Source organism: Pelodiscus sinensis, chromosome 1, assembly GCF_049634645.1.
Source record: "Pelodiscus sinensis isolate JC-2024 chromosome 1, ASM4963464v1, whole genome shotgun sequence".
NCBI lineage: Eukaryota > Metazoa > Chordata > Testudines > Trionychidae > Pelodiscus > Pelodiscus sinensis.
In genome coordinates, this window is record NC_134711.1 from 90,081,226 (window position 1) to 90,104,469 (window position 23,244).

Genomic DNA, 23,244 nt, shown 5'->3' on the forward strand with positions numbered 1-23,244 from the left:
TGTTATGGAAACATATTGCAACTTTAACTACTTTCACTTTTATTCCTGCAATTGTTCTTAATTCTTTAGCTAAAAGATACAGCAAATGAGTACTGAACACCCACATAAGTTTCAGGTTCCCATTGCTATCTTCTAGATTTCTTCTAATCTTTGCTACATTTTTGTTCACAGTTTGTTCCAGCTTTTACTGTTACTTATTGTCTGCGATTCCAGATGTAGTGTAGCATATTCATAATGATTGAACTATGTCAATGAAATATTTGTCCTGAACAACATGAAAAGGAGAACTCGGTAATCTTTTCATTTATAGTGTCTTCCTGGTCCTTTGCTGGTCCTGATTGCAAATTCATGCATTTCTTAACAGGGTTATAATGAAGAAAGCATGTTTTGATGCAGTTAATTCACAGCCTGAAGTATGTTTAGTTGCAGCGTTGCTGGAAGTATCAGCAGATGACTCTGAAGTTGTGAACACTGCAGATGATGGACTTTCATAACTCCTTATGTCCTTCCTTACTGGTTATTATTCAGTGCACTGCTTTAAACAAACAAACAAATGATTGTAAATTAAAGATTTCCTCTACTGCAGCTGACTGTACCACTGTTTAAATGGTATTTATTTTAAATTCAGTTTTACAGGACAATTAGGTTTTACTAATTTCAATCTAATTAAACCCTTATCTCTAGCAACATACCAAACAACTTAGGAAAAAACATGTTTCTACCCAAAACACAAATTTATGACAATAATCTTAGTTATAATTAGCATGGTGAGACATTGAAGGCAGCTTATAAAATGGCACACAAATAAATTAACTAACCAGCTGATCCAGATTGTTCAGGCACATCATCTTCAAATTCACTGCCTTCCGAAGAGCAATTTTCATAATGTCGTTTTATTCTAGCAACCAGACCTTGCGCTTCTGTTGCATCATTCACAATTGCCATGAATTATTGTTTTACCCAGAGGTATAGGAATTTCTTGGATATATTCCCAAATAGGTTACTTTTTTAAAAAACAATTAGAAGCCATGGCAGTTTTTAATTCCTCTAGCTCCTAAATGTTGAAATCAGTATGAGAAGCTCCATGCTAAATAATGTTGTCCCTTTTTCCCAGTGACCTGCTCTGATGAATATTGCACCTTTCTGGCTGCATATTCTGTTCCTTCTCTCATTACACAACTCTCCTATCCTACCCTCCCCACTAAACAACAAAACAAAACAAAGTTAATTAATAAATATCTTATAAACCTTTACCTTTTCCCTCTGCTGCCATGTCTCCTTCCCTTGCTCCATCAACTCCCCTAGTGCCTGCTGCCCCCCAACTCCTCACCCTCCTCTGCTGTCCTGACTCCTGCCCTTCTCACTGCCCTCAGCCTTCCTGAGACCTGCCCTCCTCCATCAGCCCTTCTCTCCGCCCTGTGCCCACTTCTCCAGTAGCCCCACTCTGATCGTGTGAGCTACCCCTCCTCATCCCCTCTCCTAACATCTCCCTCTACACACCTGCCCTGCCTCTCTCCTCTGGTGCTGGTCCCTCCCCTGTAGGTGTCTGCACTTCTGCTTCACCCCCAGATTCCCGTGGCACCTGCACCCTCCTGCTGCCTCCTCCTTCCCTCACTGTCCCTGCCCCCTTTACCCTCTTTTTCCCTGATACCCACCCCCTCATCACCCTCTGCCCCCGTTCCCCTCATGCCCCTGTGCCCTCACAGATGCCTTGCTCCATCCCCGCCTTCCCCATGCCCACCCCTTCTTTCAAGCCTTCTCCTAGCACCTCCCCATCCCCTCTAACCTCCAGTGCCCTTACCCTCTCCTCTCCCAGCATCATCCTGTCCCCCCTCCCACTGACACCTCCCCTCCTGCCCTTTTCCTCATTGTCTGCACTTGGCCCCCTGGCATTTGTCTCTCCTGCACCCCTGTCCCTTGGTGCCACCAGCCGTGACATCAGGACACTACGTCATACCAGCGTCCTGGCGTCTGCTGGCGTCCCGCCCTCTGGCTTGCACCCTGCTTCCTTGTGCCGGAGCTGCACACAGGCAGCCCGGCACTGAGAATCGCCGCACTTCCCCCTCCCCGGAGGTGCTCTGCTCCTCCACTGGCCGGCGGATTGGATAGGGCCGCATTGCCCATAGTGCGGGCTTCAGCCAGCCTGTCACAACGGCCCACCAGGCCAGTCCACCCCTGCACTCGCCAGCTGGTAAAATCTACTCGCTGCAGGCGAGCGGGCGAGTGTATTTGTCAAGCCCTGTAGATTAGTATTTTCCCATGAGCTGGTGGGTGGAGTATAAATATTCATAATTTGAGAATTGAGCTACAGCTCAGCTATGGAGAAGCTATAAAGCAGGAGCATAAAAATCACACAGGTGGGCTAAGTAAATGAGCCTAATGAGATGCATGATGGTATCTCCTGGAGTCAGAGACTGGCCCAATGCCAGCGATAATGCCTGTGATACTCCTGTCATCTGAAGAAGTGGGTTGTGCGCACAAAAGCTCATAACACCATCTACGTTTTGTTAGTCTTTAAGGTACTACTAGACTATTTGTTGTTTTTAAAGTTTTTCCTGTTATAGACTAACACGGCTACCCCTCTGAAGCGTGTAATAAATTTGTTATTGTATTCAGTTAGTAGCACAGCCCCTTTTCCCCTATAGGAACAAGCATTTAATACAGTACATGAGCTACTACACCATATTTTTAAAGCTTAGCCACAAAAGTTAAGACACCCCCCCCCCATTCTTTTTTTTAATAGAGAGAAGCCGCTTGTTAGTATTTGATTTATATTCAGCATATTTATGGATTTAAATGCTGTAAGAGACTATAAGCCATGAAATATTTTATGTTAATTTTTTATATTAAAAATAAAACAAATGTAAACAAAATCAAAACACTGACTTAAATTTTATTAAAGCATTGATTTTTATCCAACCTGCCTTGAAACATGAGAATTTATAGGTCTTGCAGTTTTAACTGCAGAAGCAAACCTCACTCATATTAAATTAAATTAATGGAGATTGCCTATCTCCTAGAACTGGAAGGGACCTTGAAGGTCATTGAGTCCAGTCCCCTGCCTTCACAACAGGACCAAGTACCATCCCTGACAATTTTTGCCCCAAATCCCTAAATGGCCTCCGCAATGATTGAACTCACAACCCTGGATTTAGCAGTGCTCAAACCACTGAGCTATCCCTCCCCCCATGTTGAATGTTGAAGTCCATGCAACATGAAAGAAGTGATCAGTTGCCAGCAGCAGGTTTTTAAGAACTGCTGTTCAAAACAGATGAAGCGACAGTACAGGCAAAGCATCACTGGGACTTGCCATCCAAGCACAAGTTGGACAGCACAGGCAAAGCATCACAGAGACTGCCATCCCAGTCGTGCTTTCTGTAACAATGTTTTGGTACCATTTGCATTAGAAGTTAATTGTTTTTAGCACAGGTTCAAAAGGAGCAATTGCTGAGAGCTGGGGTTCATTTGCCTAGTGCAAAAGGAGACTTAAGCATGTTTTTCAAACTCACTTGAGACGAGGGATGTTAAAATTAGATTAATCAACTAATCAAATAGTCCATCGACAATTCAGTTAGTCAATAAGGGTGCTTCCGCTTTGAAATGTAGCAAGCCCCAGCAGGGGCTCTTGTGCATTTCAAAGATTGAAAGGCTGTGTGGAGTCCGGGGACAGCGGAGGACTCTCTTCTGGCCCCCCCCTTGCTGCCTCTTCCTGATAGAGGCAGCAAGGTGGGGAGAAGTGGCTAATCGACTAGTGTGTCAACTATCTGATAAGCTCTTGCTTATTGGATAGTAGCCTAGTCACTTACATCCCTACTTGAGACATAGTGTAGTGAGATCAACTGATCAGAGGGAGAAAAAGATGGAGGGTGGTGCTGCTGTTGCCTGTTCTATCTAAAGAGCAGACTATGAAATTAAAGCAAAATCTTCTGGGCTACTTACTGGTAGTGAGTGAACCCCAGGGTAGGTAAGTCAGCATACTGCTCAGCAAAATCGGTCAGCCGGCTAATCACTGTGGCAAGCTGATAAGAGTAGGGGACAGGAGAAAACAGGCACAGAGTCAGAGAAGGAACTGCAGTGTAAAGAAAAGTTACTAGCTAATCTAGAACTGTCTTGGTACAGTGGTGACACATGCTTAAGTATGACAGAAGTGGGGAAACAGAAAAAAACATAACAACTTAACCGGATCCATTTATAAAGCCACTAGAAACATCATATATATTTGTCACTTGAGGGTGCAGACACAAGTTTTGCTCTGTATAAAACTTAAGCAGACAGGAATGACTACAACTGATTGGATCAGTGGCCAGTTTAGTCTGTTTACCATCTCCACCAGCATGTGCAGGGTGAGTGGTTAATCATTTAGTTCTCTGTTTTCAGGACTGACACAAGCATAATGAAGCCAATTCTGGCATAACATATTCATAACAGACCCTTCCACTTCCATACAATCCCTCAGGAAGCAAGAGGCTTTGGGGGAAGCCGGGTAATGACCAGTGATAGTGTGAAGGAAAGATTCACTCCACAGTAGTCAGCCATGTTTTCCTGAGTGCCCACCAAATCCCAGAAGAACGCCACCTTACCAACATCCACCCAGAGACCAAGTAGGATAAGCATCATTCACCCAATGACCATCAGCCACGTTCACCAGCAGAATGCTGTGCACACCTCCCTCTCACCTTGGGGAGCAACAGGTTGAACCCATCACGGAGAACAATCAGATCCTGGAAGAAACAAAAGAAAGACAGTTCAGTTCAGCTCTATGTGAGAGCTGCTCACTCCCCATTCACATTTGGGGAGAAGGGGGAGAGGTTTTAGGTTCTCTGAACACACAGCTGCCATGGATAACTGAACTGCTTTTCCCTCCCATGAAATCTCTAAGAAAGACCCTCTCCATTTCTCATCCAAAAAACTCTCACTTTCCAGAATCAAAATGCTGTACCAGAAGGACATCCTTTAAGTCAAAGAGGACTGGATGTCTGTCAGGGCCCATCAAGGTCACTGCTTCTAAATCAGCCAGAACGGAAGTGCAGAGCAGTATGCATTTTGTTCCAATCCTCTTGGATGGAAATCATGCTTTCATAGAATTCCTAGTGGCCCAAGAGAATGAGACCAAATCCTCGTATTCCTATATGGGAGTGAAGGCTCTACTTGCCATAGATCTGCAGGTCTGTTTTACGACTTCACTTCAAAAAGAAGGCTAGCCTGGTAAGAGCTTTCCTTTACCCATGTGTCTGGTGCAATCAAATATAGCTGAGATGAAATGTCATGGGAAAAGCAGCTGCTAAGCTGCTTAAGTCCAAGCACAATGCAGGACTGCCAAAAGAGAAGAGTAAAAGTGCACTACCAGGTCTTGTCAAACAAAGGAACAGCAGCAGTTGAGAGAAGTTTGGGTTGGGGCAGGGAAGAAGACTGCTACGTGCTGGGCAATATTGCTATTTTGTATTAATGAATGTACAGGCAACCCTCAATTCCTTTACAGACGCAAATATTGAAAGCAGTACATTATGTGGGGTATTTTAATATGAGATTTTTATTCTTTTTATTGATCCCTGAAGAGCTGACTTACTTAAGCAAACCAGACTATCCATGCAAACTGAAAGCTCGTGATCTGCATTTATCCAAAATGGCCTTGATTTCTCAAATCAGTGAACTGGTGACCGACTGGCATGACCAACAGATCATGCATTTCTTCTTTGTGCAACTCACATGATTATGAAATTCCTCGTTTAAAGCAAGAGATGACACACAAGTAGGGAACAGTAAGTGCTGTTGTTTGAGGATGGATTTTGCTTATGCCAAAGAGAGTGCAGTGTTGAATGCAGTTGTCTCCTAAACACTAGAATTCTAGCTAGCACAGACTAAAACATTCTTTGGTAAAACTGGGATAAGGGGAATTAGCTCCAGAAGAAAAATTAAATAAAACTTTCAAAAATTCGATTTGGAGATTTTATTTATAAAAATAAGTTTATTTTAAGCTGTCAAGTGTGCAGCATTTGGTGGGTTCGGGACATCTTTCTGGAGACCAAACTCTAAGTACTGTTTTACCGTGTTATCGCCAACGTAGCAGGAAGTGGCTCCAAGATGAATAATAGCAGCAGCTTTTGGACAGCAGTGTGCAAAGGTGTGCACATGAGCCATCACGTCATGACGCAACCTTTTCTCCTCCTCAGCTGCCATCTTGAAGTCTATGTTATCCAGGTTTGCTTCCATCTCTTGGATTTGCTCATCTGTGATGGACAGTCCCAGTGACTGAAGAAAAAGAAAGCAAAAACCAAAGCTATCTTCCTGACCCATATGGAGACAGAAGCAATACACTCTCCTCCTAGATTATTGTCAATTAAATATTCTTGTGATAAAAAGGCCACATTATGGGACTATAGTAGCAAATGATTAGTTCAGGGGTTCTCAAACTTTTTCAATAGGGTATCCAATGGTCACTAATCCTTTCCAAGCCACAATTATACAACATCTTTATGACAACAGCAACAACTGCTTGCATGTAAAAGCACTTTTAGGAAAGTAACGTATTATAGCTTCTCTTAATGCAGTTTAGTGACTGGAAAGGAAAAGCACCACCATGTGAACCTACCAGCAAAACTCTGAAGACCAACAGCTGTCCACAGTTTGGGAACCTTCGCTTTATGTAAGTAGCAAGTCCCCTGTTTTCTGCTGCTTGTAACTATATGGAATGTTTTCCTTCATGGACCTCAAAACTAATGTCTCTGAAGTAGTTAAATGATAAAAGGGGAGTGTGGGTGGGGGCGGGTCAATCCAGCCCAGCTGGAGCTGCCCCCCTGCCCATAGCAGACAGGAGCTGCTCCAAACTGGCCAGTGCAGCTCCTGACCACAAGAGGACCCCCATGAGGCTGGAGCAGTCCATTGTCCACTGCAGGTGGGGAGCTGCTCCACCTCCACGTGTTAATTGGCTGAATATTGACATCCCTACTCAGAAGTTGGGGTAAATCATTTCAGTCAGTCACTTAGCTTATGCAAGTGAGGAAAACAGCACATATTTTTGACTTGGAAAAAAAATATCACTACGCTTTCCCCCTCCCCCACTTAATTTACATAAAACTAAAGTAGCAGATTTTAGACTTGGCAGATTGTTAGTACGCTATGCCAACCAGCCACTAGGCTGTGCTTGGAAAAAAAATCATTTTAAAGGAACAGCTAAAAATTACTCTTGCAGAACATAGTAGGTAAAACCAATTTTTAACAATACCTTATACAACTTTAAATTATAGTTTTCTAATCAGGCTGCTAGATTCCCATTCTGTTTGTGTGCATCTTTCATACAGCAACAGGGAAAAATTAAAATACGAAAATGTAATAAACCAAGAGTTAGCAGGACCTTGCTGACGAGTGAAACTGAAGTAAATGCACTGAGTAGATCCCCCTCCCCCAATCCAGAACAAGAGAAAGGCATCTGAGAAGGAGCCCACCCCGGGGCCACATCTGGAGCAGAACAGGGGCAGCCCCACCTCTGCCCATGCATGCAATGTCCACTTGCGGTGAAAAGTCTAAGTTCAAGCAGAATGGGAGAGTGTTCAGGGCTCTTGGGAGGTGATAAGCCTCCAGGTTGATATCGCGCACAATACAGAAATCCCAGAGCACAAGGACTTCCTGTCAGAAGGTCACAGAATGGGCTCCTCCTTGTCTGTTGATAGAACATGGAGGCTGTATTGTCCACGAGGACTCTGACCACTTTGCTAGTTTGGTGGGGGCAGAAGGCTTTGAACGCAAGACGTACTACTCCAAGTTCTTTGACATTGATATGCAGGCCCAAACCATCTGGCAACCACTTGCCTTGGGTCCTGGCATCCCAAGATGGGCTCCCCAACCAAGATCCAATGTGTCCAATATCAGCTTGACTGCAGGAGGGTGGATCTAGAATGGGACTCTGGAGCTGTAGCCCTGGAATTTTGTAACTAATAAGTCAGCTAGTTATAATGAATGTATGTTATAGCAAAAGGTTTGGATTAAACTTAAACACAAGGTGTAAGCTTCAGACAGGCCAGGCAGCTTTGTTAACTTAGCTTCATCTCTGTTGGATGACTAGAAGTACCCCTTGTTCCATGCTGCAATTCTGTAAATGTATTGTTGGTGTGAATGAGAGAGAGAATGTTTTAGGAGAGATAAGTGTGAAGGCCGCTGCATGCTCAAATGATCAGAGGAGGGGCTGGAGACTCAGAAGCACCAATACTTATTAACTAAGTGAAAGCACACTAAAGACGCAGACTACCAGGGCAGATTGATGAACCCTGAAGTTAGTGCTAGGGAATCGATAACTTTCGCCAGAAGGACAACACCCGAAGGGGTTGTCAGCATATGGATATCAAGTGACTGAGAACAACTTCTTCCCAATAAGCGTATGTCGTAGGAAGATTGATTGCAATGCCGAGTGACTGATTAAGGCCTGACAAGGCAAAATGCATAGATTTGCATGGAAGGAAAATCCTATAAAAGATGGGGTGTCTTGTATGGTTCTTCTGGTTCTGTCCTGCTAAGACCAAGTGGAGCATCAGTCCGGACTGACAAGGACCCAGCTCCTTCCTCGCACCCATCCTACCTGACCAATAGGTCGGGCCGAGCAACAGACTGGTAACTATTCCATCAACGCACGCGCGCATGTGTGCGTGCTTGTAAATGCATATGTTATTTTGTTATATTATCAATAAATGCGGCGTGTTGCCTTATACCCTTGAAAAAGGTCCTGAGAGCTTCTTTTAAGCATAACAGAGCACGTTCCCTGGAACTGTCCACCACCAGAGAGATGGTAAGTATTGGATCTGGGACAATGAGAACCTTGTCCAGATGATCCCTGGCCTGCGAGATTAACACTAGCCACTTCTGCACAGGGGGGCACATGTGGAGTCCGGCATGTCGGATAATGTAAGTACACACCTCTGTGTCCCAAGAGGTGCAGACATGTTCTGGCCATTGTTACTGGGAACCAAGAGACAGCCACGATGAGGTCTATTAGGGCCTGGGAACCCATCCCTGGAGGTCTTGGCATTCAGTACCATTCCTATGAACTCTATTCTATGTAGTGGTACTAACATTGACTTCTTTTTGTTTACCAGCATGGCTAGGGCACTGCAAGTGGACAGGAGGAGAGTGACACGACTCTGCACTTGGGATCTGGAGTTGTCCTCGAGCATCTAGTCATCTAGGAATGGAAATATTTGGATACTCCTTTTTACCACAAAGTGGAGGAACCCTTGAAAAATGGAGATGTGGAAGTATGTGTCCTAAAGGTCAAGGGTGGCATATCAGTCTCCAGGATCCAGGCTGAGGAAAGGGAAACCATACAGCATTTCAGCTGTGCGGGGTACCAGATGAGGACTCACAGGTTGAGGATGAGCCTGAGCCCCACCCCTTTTACCTTGGGGATCAGAAAGTAGCAGGAATAGAACCTCTTGTCCCTTCATAAGCTGTATTCCCTTGATTTATTAAGTTCTAGGATTTGGGTTTTTTGGCCTGGGTCACGTTAAGAGTAAAATTCTGTTTTCTGGAACACAATTCAGTTTTATTGGTTCACAATATATGCTGGCTCATGCTGAAGCAGGTCTGACACTCACTAATTGCCTGTTTTTTCATTTTGTCACAGAATCCACATCCTTCTCAGACAATATTAATAGAATAGGTATATTGGCAATGTTGTATTCCTACACATACAGCACTCACTACAGGGCATCCCCACTATAAGTTGCCCTGGTATACATCTGTTCTGCACTAAAGTCACTCACACTTGTAGGAACTGATACATTGTAAGTCTTCCCATTCCCTGCTCTTCAGACACACACACACACACAAAAAAACCCAAACCCCACAATTTGTGCAAACGAAAGTCAGCCATGGGGAAAAAAATTCCCCAGTTTAAGTTGTTTCGCTATAAGTTCAAGTTATTTGGAATGTATCTTGGACTTATAGCAAGGACAGCCTGTACAACATTCATACAGGGCTGCTAAAGAGAACAAAATAGCAACACACACAACTCAGGCCCCTATTAAAATAGTCTTTCAAAGAATCCCTGAACTCTTCTTACAGATTTTGTATCTGGCTGTTCAAATTTAGCAGACAGCCATAGACAACACCTCTGCCTTCTACACTCAGGTAAACTTTTCCCCGTTGTTTCATGGACACTATGCTACACACAGCTGGCAGCTATAACCATTAGGGATGTTAAAGTATAAATGTGCACATGGTTAACTGATAAGCCTGGGCTCATCAGCTAGCCTTCACAGTCACACACAGCCCCTCCTTCCCACTACTGCCTCTGATACAAAGGCAGCAGTGTGGAGAGGGTAAGGGGCAGTTTTGTGGGAGTCAGTATAGATGGGGAGCCATCTCTCCTTGTACACCGGCTTCCAGGGAGCCTCCCCGTCATGTAAATTTTCAGCGGTTACGTTTACCTAAATAAACATATTTTAACATCCCCAATAACTATTGGGATTTTTTCCACTGAGGGATAATCTTGTAAGCAGACACCTCCAATGACCCCTCACATGACCAAATGCATATTCAACTGTCATTCTGCACCTGCTGAGCCTGACATGCCCCTGGCTGCTATCAAGGTAGCTGGTATATGGTTTCATGAGCCATGTTTGTAAAGGATAGGCTGAGTGCCAAGGATCATTACTGACATTTCAACATTCTCAATAGTAATCCATCCACTGGAAAATAAAGTCCCTGCTTGAAGCTTTCTGAACATGTTCTTATATATGCGCACATCATGCACCTTCCCTTACCAGCACACACTGGGTACGTCTACACTACAACGTTAATTCGAACTAACTTAGTTCGAATTAGTTAATTCGAACTAAGCTAATTCGAATTAACGGATCCAGACTAAAAAACTAGTTCGAATTAGCGTTTTGCTAATTCGAACTAGCATGTCCACATTAAGTGGACCCTGAACCAGGCTTAAGGATGGCCGGAAGCAGTGCCGGCAGGGCATCACAGGAGGACTTAGAGCGTGGAGATGCTGTCTCAGGCTAGCCGAGGGCTGTGCTTAAAGGGTCCCGACCCCCACCCCGGACAGACAGTTCTCAGGGGTGCCCCGCTTGCAAAGCAGTCCTGGCTTGGATTGCTCAAAGTACCCACACTGGGCACATCACAGCACTCAGCCATCAGCCCGGCTGCACTTGCCGCAGGCTGCCATCTGGGGAGAGGGGGCAATCGGGGGGCTGCAGGAGAGCTTCCACCCGAAAAGCCTGCAGAGCCAGCCCAGTCCTCCCCATTGGGGGCTCGTGCCCCATTCCTCCCTCACCTCCTTCCACTTACCCTTCCCTAGCCCCTCTTCTTGATGTACAAAATAAAGGACAATTGTGTTCAAAAATGGAATCTGTCTTTATTGAACAAAACTGGGGGAGACTGGGAAAAAGAGGTGGGAGAGGGGAAGAGAGAGGCTGGGAGAGGGGAGGGCAACTAAAATGATCAGGGGTTGGGAACAGGTCCCATATGAAGAGAGGCTAAAGAGACTGGGACTTTTCAGCTTAGAAAAGAGGAGACGGAGGGGGGACAGGATAGAGGTCTCTAAAAGCTGGAGTTGGGTGGAGAGGGTGCATACAGAAAAGTTCTTCATTAGTTCCCATAAAGAAGGACTAGAGGACACCAAAGTAAAGGAATGGGTAGCAGGCTTCAAACTAGTAACAGAAAGTTGTTCTTCACAAAGCAAAGAGTCAACCTGTGGAACTCCTTGCTGCAGGAGGCTGTGAAGGCTAGAACTGGAACAGAGTTTAAAGGGAAGTGAGATCAAGTCATGGAGGTTGGGTCCATGGAGTGCTATTAGCCAGGGGGTAGGAGTGGTGTCCCTGCCCAAGGTTTGTGGAAGGCTGCAGAGGGATGGCACAAGACAAATGGCTTGGTCACTGTCTTTGGTCCATCCCCTCCAGGGTCCCTAGGGTTGGCTGCTGTCGGCAGACAGGCTACTGGGCTAGATGAACCTTTGGTCTGACCCAGGATGGCCATTGTAAGCTCAGGGCTCAGGGTCGGGGGTCTCATTGGACCCCCTTGATTTTCATGCACACCTGCTCCTAGGTGGCCAGACTGGCAGCTCCCCTGCCCAAGCCGGCCACTTTCCTGTGCCTAGTGTGGAGATCGTGGACAAGGTCCACGATGTCCACACTAGCCCAGGCGGGTGCCCGCCTCTTGCGGTCCCGGGCAAGCTCCCGGGAGCCACCAGCCTGGTCCCGGGAAGAGGGGGAGGGCTGGGGGGCATCGGGTGGCTGGCTCGATCCATGCCAGGTGCAGGGTCTGCTGGCTGGGTGCTGGCAGGCTTGTACCTGGCACGGGTACCGTAGCCAGCCCGTGCCCCTTTAAGGGGGCCGGGAGGGGGGCAGACGAGTTTCCCTGGTGTTGGCCAGAGTGGCCACCAGGGAAACCTGGGGAGGGCTAGCCTCCCACTAGTTCGAATTAAGGGGCTACACAGCCCTTAATTCGAACTAGCTAGTTCGAACTAGGCTTAATCCTCGTAAAATGAGGTTTTCCTAGTTCGAACTAAGTGCTCCGCTAGTTCGAATTAAATTCAAACTAGCGGAGCGCTAGTGTAGCACCTATTAAAGTTAGTTCGAACTAACGTCTGTTAGTTCTAACTAACTTTGTAGTGTAGACATACCCACTGGTATCAGTGAAGTACTGTATCCCCAGTTTATATATCGGTTCTTGCATTACCATAGAAGAGTTGCCCTTTCTGTTGATGTACTCTGTGGCAAGGTGGCCTGGTGCTAAAACAGGGATGTGTATGCTGTGTATTTCTCCATTGTAGTTTGGGAATCCATTTGCTGCAAAACCAACCACTATGTTCTACACATTGCCCAGAAGCTTCAGAGGGGTAGCCAAGTTAGTCTGTAACTGAAAAAACTTAAAAAAACAACAAAAATAGTCTTTAAGCTGCTGCTAAACTAACAAAATACCCAAAGTCACAGTACTATGTAGCAGGAGGTGAATAACGGTCCTGAACACTTGCATAACAACTGCCCTTACAGTGGATTTCCCCACTCCAAATAGATTCCTGAATGAACAATAGCAATCTGGAGCTGCAAGTCTCCACAGTCCAATCACCACTTGCTTCTCAACTGTCCATGTGGCTCTCATTTTGGTGTTCTGGTGCTGGAGGAATGGGGTGACTTTGCCACACAGATCAAGGAATGTAGCATTGCACATCTGAAAGTTCTGCAGCCACTGCTCTTCATCCCAAACCTGCACGACAATGCCATCCAATTAGTCAGTGTTTTTTCTCAGGCTCAGGACTGGTGCTCCATGGTCTGCAGCTGCTCTGTGCATTCTGTCAACAATCCTGAATTGTTTCGTTCTATGCTCCACACAAGAATCGTCTTGCTCCCCACAGCTCCTCTCGCGACTCGGTAAACGTTGCAGGATCAGGTACCATGTGCTTGCAATTCTCATGACAGTCACTCATTTTGGCCCCAGGAGACACTGCAAAACCTTCCCAATATAGCCTGCACTGCATGGTGGCAAGTTGCACTATATTCTGCATGGATACATGCACTCCGGATGATGCCGTGCACTGCTGACACATAACATGCAAAAGCAACGCAACTGTGGCAACTGTCTGCCATCATAGATTAGTTGACATTTTGTACAATAGACCAATGTTTCTACTTACAATTTTTTTTAAAGGGGTACTTTACAAAAAAAAAAAAAGTTGAGAAACCCCGCAATAGACAAGGCTTAAGTGAGATGTCCCTCAAACCTGTGCATCTAACTAAACTAAGGGAAAAAGCTAATTTCCACAGAGGAAGGTCACAGGTTTTATCCAAAACCTAATGGCAATAATTACAGGGCATTTATTTCTATCTGAATATATTCCCTTCTTCAAAAGCCTCTCCATATCTTAAATGTAATATTGTCACTGTATTCACTGCAGCTCTAAAGGTGATAGTACAATTAGAGGGATTGAGAAATGGGTTATAAAAAAGAGACAATGAAAATACTGCACTGTTTATTTTAGGAGGAGATAGCAAGGATAGTGAACAGTATAGAAAAGGAAGATAAGAAATTTATATTCTGAAACAGAACGCTGAATGGTAGCAATTTAAAAACTTACACAGGAAAATACTCTCATTCAATGCAAAGTTAGCCATAGAATATCATTTACAATGAGCGCATAGCAAGATTAAAAAACAGACATTGACAGGGAGTCTGATTTTCATGTAATACAAAAAACACCCCACAAATACATTACAAAAATAAACTAGTTCTGAGGAGATATAAACCCTCATCCTTCTGTCATATGCCAACTTTTAACTGTTGGAAGTTACAGGATAAAATCTGCCCTCAGAGAGGTTCTCTCCTAAACGCCTACTAACGTCTTTCTTGCACCTTCCTCTAAAATAGCTAGCACCGGCCACTGTCACAGACAAAATACTGAACCGGAGGGATTTAAGTCTTACGTTCCTAGTACGTAAGAACGGCCATACTGGGTCAGACCAAAGGTCCATCTAGTCCAGTATCCTGTCTGCTGACAGTGGCCAATGCCAGATGCCCCAGAGAGAGTGAACAGAACAATTAATCATCATGTGATCTCTCTCCTGTCATCCATTTCCAGCCTCTGACAAACAGAAGCTCGGGACACCATTCCTACCCATCCTGGCTAATCCCCATTGATGGACCTAACCTCCATGAATTTATCTGGTTCTTTTTTGAACCCTGTTAAAGTCCTGTTATTCACAATATCCTCTGGAAAGGAGTTCCACAGGTTGACTGTGTGCAGGAAAAACTTCCTTTTGTTTTAAACTTGCTACCTATTAATTTCATTTGGTGACCCCTTATGTTATGGGAACAAATAAATAACTTTTCCTTATTTACTTTTTCCACACCAGTCATGATTTTATAAACCTCTATCATAGCCTCCCTTAGTCTCCTCTCAAGATGAAAAGTCCCAGTCTTTTTAATATCTCTTCATGTGGGACCCATTCCAAATCCCTAATAATTTTTGTTGCCCTTTTCTGAAGCTTTTCCAATGCCAATTCATCTGTACGCATTGTATGTAGGATGTGGGCGTACCATGGTTTCATATAGAGGCAATAAGATATTCTTTGTCTTCTTTCTAAATTATTTCTAACATTCTTTTTGCTTTTTTGACTATCACTGCATATTGAGTGGATGTTTTCAGAGAACTAGACACAATGACTCCAAGATCTCTCTTCAGTTGTAGTTAAATTAGTCCCCATCATATTGTATGTATAGTTGGGATTATTTTTTCCAGAGTAAATTACTTTACATTCATCAACATTAATTTCATTTGCCATTTTGTTGCCCAATCACTTAGTTTGGTGAGATCTTTTTGAAGCTCTTCACAGTCTGCTTCGGTCTTAACTATCTTGAGCAATTTTTTATCATCTGCATATTTTGCCACCTCACTATTTACCCCTTTCTCCAGATCATTTATAAACAGTTGAATATGATTGGTCTCAATATGGACCCTTGGGGGACACCACTCATTACCTATCTCCATTCTGAAAACTTACCATTTATTCCTGCCCTTTCTTTCCTGTCTTTTAACCAGTTATCAATCCATGAGAGGACTTTCCCTCTTATCCCACAACACTAACTTTACTTAAGAGCCTTTGGCGAGAGACCTTGTCAAAGGCTTTCTGGAAATCTAAGTACACTATATCCACTAGATCCCTCTTGTCCAAATGCTTGTTGGCACCCTCAGAGAACTCTAGTGGATTAGTAAGGCATGATTTCCCTTTACAGCAACTATGCTGACTTTCGCCCAACAAATTATGTTGATCTACATGTCTGATAATTTTATTCTTTACTATAGTTTCAACTAATTTGTCCGGTATTGGCATTAGATTGCCGGGATCACCTCTAGAGCCCTTTGTAAATATTGGTGTCACATTAGCTATCTTCCAGTCATTAAGTACAAATATCAGAAGGGTAGCCGTGTTAGTCTGAATCTGCAAAAGCGGCGAGGAGTCCTGTGGCACCTTATAGACTAACTGAAGTGTAGGAGCATAAGCTTTCGTGGGCAAAGACCCACTTCGTCAGATGCATCTGACGAAGTGGGTCTTTGCCCATGAAAGCATATGCTTATGCTCCTACACTTCAGTTAGTCTATAAGGTGCCACAGGACTCCTCGCCGCTCATTAAGTACAGAAGCTGATTTTAAGGATAGATTACAAACCACAGTTAATAGTTCCGCAATTTCACATTTGAGTTCTTTCAGAACTCTTGGATGAATAGCATCTAGTCCTGGTGAGTTACTGTTAAGTTTATCAATTTGTTCTAAAATCTCCTCTAATGACACCTCAATCTGGGACAATTCCTCAGATTTGTCCGATTACTAGTTTCTAAGTAGTTTCCTCAGATTAGTAGTTTCCAAGTTTCTCCCGTATGTAATGTGGACACTGAAATAATTTGTTTGACTTGGCCCTATCCTTCACTAAAATGTTACAGGAAAGCCATCTGCTTCCAAAATGGTTTGAAATAGTTTTGGAATAAGTGTAATAGGAATAATGTTTTCCACACTTCACTTCCTCATCAGTTGTCTTCTGTTATAGGCACCTAATTAGAAACTACACACCTTCCATGATGGAATGCAAAGGAAATTGCTTGTGATTGTGTCTAACAGGGTGTGACTGACCAATGACTGAGCTAACAAGTGCTAAGTGTGTCTGACTCCCACTTCACAGATGACAAGGCTGTAAACTCCTCAGGAATGTGAACACATGGAAAAAATAACAGCCTCTTTCCTCCCAGCGGGGCCAGAGTACTCAAGATATCACAAGAGCACAAACTCTATTCACTGGAAATAAAATTCGATCTTGAGAGGAAAGAAGGAAAAGGGAGAGCTGACAGAGAAAGGAACACAAGGGAACTCAAACACAGTGTTTGGAAGTCGTGAGAGGTCATCCTGCTCTATCATCAATTTGCTTTCTGGTCTTGGACAAGTCATATAATTAGTTTAATTCTCCAGCAAGAAAAATGGTGATGACAATTAATTACCTATTTCAGAGGCAATGTGGGGATTTAAATTTCTATTTTGTTGTGAAAGCAAGCTCTAGTGCCAAATATTATCAACTTCTCTAAAACAGGACTGGGGAACCTAATGTCCCATTAGATTAGGGATGCTAAATAACGATTAATTTACTAGTCAAGTAGTCAATGGAATTTTCATCGACTACTCAACTAGTCAATAGGCACTTCCCGGGTCCAATGACTCAGGCTGCGCACGGGCATGCTAGCTTTGAAATGTACAAGAGTCCCCAGCAGGGGCTCTTGTGCATTTCAAAGCAGCAGCACCTTCATGGAGCTTGGAGTTAGAGGGGGACTCAGAGTCCCCTGCTGACCCTGTGCTCCATGCTGTGCTGTTTCTTTGAAATGCCACCCACAGCCTGGGGTCAGCTGGGGACTCCGCGCCGCATTTCCCCAGCTGACCCCGGGTTCCATGTGGTGCTGCCCCTTTGAAATGCCACTGCAGCATTTCAAAGGGGCAGTGCCACACGGAGCCCGAGTACAAGCTCTGTGCAGCACTGCCGATTCAATTACCCCCTCCTCCACCCCGCAGGGAGGGGGAGAATCAACTAGTCGACTCAACTATCCAAAGAACATTTGCTTATCGGATAGCTGACTAGTCCTTAAGATCCTTAGCCTGGATTGAGTCTGCGAGACTTGGAGTTCCCCCCATGCACAGCAAGGCAAGTTGGTGCTGGCGTTCCAGCTACGTGGGAGGAAGGGGAAGGTACTGGGACAGATCAATACAAGCTGCTGGCTGGATGTGACTTGGGGGCTCTGCCTGGCAGGGGGGACCAAGCAGCTCTGCCTGTTGCTGTTCCCCCCCTCACTGGCTGGGGGAACAGCAGTGCAGGAAAGCTAGTGCAGGGGGGACGCTCTGTCTCTGTGCTCACTTGCAAGCTATGCCCCTGTCACGCTGACTGGCTGGGAATTCTGGCCAATGGGAGCGGAGCAGGAAGTGCCTGCAAGTGCAGGGTGGCATGGAGCCACCTGTGCCTCCACCAAATGAGAGCTGTACCAGGTAGGTGCCCCAATCCGCAGCCACCCTACCACCCGTAGCTCGCTCCTACACCCAACCTCCTGCTCAGCCCCCATACCACTACCCACCCCACTCCTTCATCCCATCTCTTCTCCAGATCCTGCCCCCTACCTCCAGCCTTCTCCTGCGCTAAACCTACTCCCAGGCAGTCCCTTCTTGCACACAACCTCATTTTTGGTCTCACCCCATAGTCTAGGGGGATCCCCACAAAATCTACTAGCCCTGGGCTCCCAGAAGAGTTAATCTAGCCCCGGAGGGAAGGGAGAGGGCTGAAGCTCGATGGGAGAGAGGTCTTTTTTTCCTGATTTTCAGTTGGAAGCCATGTCTGTGAGGGTTTTCCCTCCTCACTTGGGGGGGGGGGGGGAGTGTCAATGAGAGGGTTGTGTGTGTGGTTTTTTTTTTTTTTTTTTTTTGCTTTTCACTTGTGTGTGGCCCTCAACTGATTTTTTGTAGGTCAGTGGCACCCCCAAAAAGATTCCCCACTCCTGCTCTAAAAGTTTGTGTTTTGTTCTGTCCTCAAATGTAGAAATCCATGCCTGAACTCAAGGCTCGTATACTAACACCATACTAGATAACTGTCCATATAGTGTAGTATGACACTTACAATACTGGATGAGATCACTCAGGTACCTATGAAATCCATTTTATTATTGTAGATTTTTGGATTTATTATTTTCTGATTTTGTTTTTTTCCATTTAAAAATCAATTCTTACTTTTAATCAAAATTGTTTGACACGCTAATAATTAAGTAAGCTTACTATAAATGTATAATGTTTAGAATTGGATTGCAATGGGAAAAACTTATTTTACAAAAAAACAAAAATAAAAAAACCTATCACTATCATTTAAACAACACATCCTGCAGATATACACTACACAGCACAGGCACAGATATACACTACTCAGCACAGGCACAGATACACACTACTCAGCACCCACCTGCAGCCAAGATCCTGTCTGCCCCAGAGCGCCTCACTTGCCAGCTAAACAATTCCTCACCCCCCTTCCAGCACCTCCCACCCACTGTTTTGCAGCACAGGAGAGAAGCAGGGATGCAGTACACTCAGGAGAGGAAGCAGTGGAACAGAGGCTTGGGGAAAGGCATGGAATGGGGGTGGTGTCAGAGCTGTCAGGGAGAAAGATGTAAGGCAGAGCAACCTCTTCTCTTCTAAAATCGAGTAGTTCTGTGGCACCTAAGAGTAACAAAAATATATATAGTATCATGAGCTTTCATGGGCAAAACACACTTCTTCAGATGTGGATTTTGCCCACAAAAGCTCATGATAACAAAAATATATATTGTAAGTAGTTCTGTGGCACATGAAAGACTATTTTAAAAGTTACAGGTTAACATAGCTACCCTTCTGAGACTCTTCTACTCTAGACATTCTTCCCTTCATAACGTTCCAGAAAGCACAAGGATCTACTGGATCTGGGACGGACTCATTCCGAACATTGCACAGAAACACTAGCCATTGTTCTCACAGCTCTGGTGAAGAGTGAGTGAGAGCTGGTAGTTTGAGTGTTGTTTTGTCACATGCCTGGAGGAATAGCTCAGTGGTTTGAGCATTGGCCTACTAAACCCAAGGTTCTGAGCTCAATCCTTGAGGGGGCCATTTAGGGATCTGGAGCAAATCTGTCAAGGATGGTAGTTATGAAGGCAGAGGACCGGACTCGCTGTCCTTTCAAAGTCCCTTCCAACTCTATGAGATAGACTGGAATTTTCATGTTGATTGACATCTTAGCATTTGGAGAATTCGGTAAAAGTGGATAGGCTTCACACGATGGTCCATAGTATTTTTCTTCTCTCTTCTGGAGAAGCCATCTAAGATTCTTTCAGTTTCTTTACTGCACCCACAGGTTTTGGCTTTTCTAGAAAGCAAGTAAGACCCCAGGTGGTCATATTGAAAGCTGAGAAAGCTCTAGGGCAGTGGATACAATCTAAGACGCTCAGGGCTGTGACCAGTTTGGGAAGGCTTCAGATATGAAAGTTGTCTTAAGTGTCAGTAAGTCTGATGTCTCCTGATGCTAAGTAATGCCAAAAAGTTTGTCACAGGCTGTACATATTACTTCTCTTTTTTCAAAAAAATTCCTGTAGAGATCAATGTGTATTTTACTGCCTGAAACTAGCCATACCATCTTGCATTAACTGCTTCAGAAGGGACCTTTGTGGCATACACATCTTTGGACTTAAGAAAAGCAACCCATCTTCACCTTCTTGCTGATTTTTGAAGGCAGATTTCATCCAAGTAATGAAGGATTTCACATCCCTGAAGAAGTGACAATACTGCCACAGACACATCACATGAACACTGTTGGTCATGACCAGGGCTCAACAAACTGCTGTTTCTACTCGCCCATGGCGAGTAGATTTCAGCCGGTCGCTCTGTTCGCCCTGTTAACCGGCGCTGTGCGCATGCGCAGTGCTGGTCTGGCGCATGCGTGGTGCGGGGCTGGCGAGTAGATCTTGCTGTGGTTGGTCGAGCCCTGGTCATGACATGTCTGTGCTTCTCTGTATGCTTTGATGTAGTACAGGCAATCCCCGGGTTATGTACAAGATAGGGACTGTAGGTTTGTTCTTAAGTTGAATTTGTATGTAAGTCGGAACTGGTACATATTGTAGGGGAAACTCTAGCCAAACATTTCTCCAGAGCTCAGTTTTATTCTCCCACGTCTCACTTCCCTCAGTCTTTTATTCTCAAGCTGAGGTGTCTGCTGAGAAAAGCCGCTCCGCGTCTCCCTGGTCTGCTGGAGGGGGGCGCTAGCTTCGCGTCTCCCTGGTCTGCTGGAGGGAAGCAGCTAGTGCAGGGTTGCCTCACCCCGTTTGTAAGTAGGGATCTGATGTAAGTCGGATCCATGTAACCCGGGGGCCGCCTGTACACAGCATTGTCAATTACAACTGCCCAAACATCACTGAGGGTGAACTGCCTCCTATCAATTGATACCTGAACAGACCACGAGAATGTGGAGTGATTGCAGCTCTCCAAGACTATGACATTGATAAAATAGTACTGATTTTCAACACATGAAAAATATATCCAGTTGTCATAATTTTTATTTGTTTTCTACTGCAGGATTTCATTAAACAAACTTAAAATTCAGTAATAGAAAAAAATCCAGCCTCAAAATCACTATACTATCATTTAATATTACAATTATTTATATTTATAAGTACTAATTATACAAGCATAATATTACAGGCACACCAGAATTAAAATTTCCAAATGTATATTAAACATGAAATGTTTGATAACATGTTTATACAATAGCTCTAAAATCCTTTTTTTTTTTTGGTTTAAGACTACCTTAAGGGATTATACAATCTGAGGAAGTGGGTCTGGCCCACGAAAGCTCATCACCTATTAAACCATCTTGTTAGTCTTTAAAGTGCTACACAGTCCTGTTTTTTGTTTCAGCTGCACCAGACTAACACAGCTACATTTCTACCACTATTCTTAAGAGATTATAGTATCCTAAATGTTTTTTCTTGTATTATCTGTACTTCATATAACAAACATTTTCCTAAAGGCCTATGCACAAAGTATAAAAGAAGTGGCTACTTAAAGATCTGTCATCATAGTAAATAACAAAAACAAAAATCAAACCTTCCCTATGACTGTATTTAGCATACTGCAGTCTCTGATATTGCCCCATTCCTTCAGCAGCATTTTAAGAGGAAACTTCAAAGCATTGTCACATCACCCTCAACTTAGGGCTGGGTAAACTATGGCCCGGGGGCCAGATCCGGCCCACGAAGCCACCAGATCTGGCCCACAGACCACCCTGCTGGGACCCTCAGGCACAGCTGTCCTGAGTTTGAAGTGCAGTGGGCAGCTCTCTGTTCTGGAGGGACAGGGAGGCTTCTTCTGACTGCCCTGCTCGCAGCCCAATCCTCAGCTCCTATTGGCCAGAAACAACCAGCAATAGGAGTTGAGAGATAGGCCTGGGGTATGGGGGCAGCTCAAGCCTCTTCCCCCTCATGGTGCTGAGAGCCACAAGGAGGGAATACCCTGCAGCTCTACGTGATCTAGGACTGCAGCAGGCAGGAAGCCCAGCCTGCCTTGGAGGTTCTGGCCAGGAAAGGCTTAGATAAGCGCCTCCTATCCAGAGCCTGCCTCTGGCACCCCTGCCTCTTTTGTACCCCAACTCCCTCTCTCAGGTCACCAATCCATTTCTCCCCCTGACTTTTCAGATCACCTATGCAGTACATTGCATAGTGAAGATCAAAAGAATGAAGGCATGTAAGGACCAATTTTGGGTTTTGAGTGGGCAATGTATTTTAACTGAAACACATTGACATGTTACCTTAACTTTTCCCTTGAACTTCAGCCACTCTATGAGTTTTTTGCACAACCGGATTTATCTGGACAGTTGTGTGAAGTTGAAGAAAGCCATCCCCAGAAACCAAAATCTGTGTTCTTTCTTTGTACCGTTCTCAGTGAGACAAGGTTTCCTCTGTGGTAACCGTCTCGACCTCAGGCTGGGCTCCCGTTGGCTACAGAGCTAGCCGCTCCCCACCTTCCAGGGAGAGTCAGTCCCGCAGCCCGTGGGCTAATGGCTCTTTCTTAATCCGATCCCTCAAAATTAGGAAATTCTGCCCTCTCTGCTTCTAACCCAGGCCCACAGCATGGGCAGGAGGAGACCCCCCCCCCCCATTAGCAGCGTGGCTGCGTTTCCCCCCTCGCTCGCCCACTCGGGGGCTCCGACCGAGCTGCTGCTTCCAAGCGCAGCAGGACTCCCGCCGCCGGCAGCAGGGTCCAGCGAGCAGCGCCGGCTCCGCCCCGAACCACCGCGTGCCTCAGTTTCCCCCTACCAGAGTGCGCGTGCGGGGGGGGGGGGGAGGGGCGGGACTGGCAGCCGCTCCCGCCCCCTCAGCCCTGGAGCTGGGCCCCAGGGGCTCAGCCACTGCGCGCGGGGCAGGGGTCCCAGAGCCCGGCTCTGGCCCGCCGGTACCTTCTCCGCCTGGGCCAGGTAGAGCCAGAGCCGCCGCCACGTGCTGAACTTCTTCCTCTCGCTGAAGTTGAAGCCCATCTCGGGGCTGGCGTAGCGCGACACCAGCGGCGAGCGGTAGCAGGCGAACGCGTCCCCCGCCGCGCCGGGCGCCGCCATAGCCCGGCCAGCGCGCGGCCGCAGGGCGCACAGGCGGGAATCACGCGCGCCGGCCGCACGCCAGGCTGCCGCGAAAACGCGCGAGTCTCCGCCGTGGAATACGGCA

At 45.5% G+C, this 23,244-nt stretch overlaps 1 protein-coding gene across 1 annotated transcript in view; it reads right to left on the minus strand.

The window, feature by feature from the left end:
- The window catches only part of ADSL (adenylosuccinate lyase), a 39,689-nt gene extending 16,445 nt beyond the window's left edge, over positions 1–23,244 (minus strand). Inside the window, exons 1-4 of the mRNA XM_075913401.1 lie at positions 22,983–23,244; positions 6,046–6,249; positions 4,677–4,721; positions 3,940–4,019 (exon numbers count right to left, since the gene is read on the minus strand). Of these exons, the coding sequence (XP_075769516.1) occupies positions 3,940–4,019; positions 4,677–4,721; positions 6,046–6,249; positions 22,983–23,138 (485 nt within the window). The 5' untranslated portion in view covers positions 23,139–23,244. The remainder of the gene's footprint in view (positions 1–3,939; positions 4,020–4,676; positions 4,722–6,045; positions 6,250–22,982) is intronic.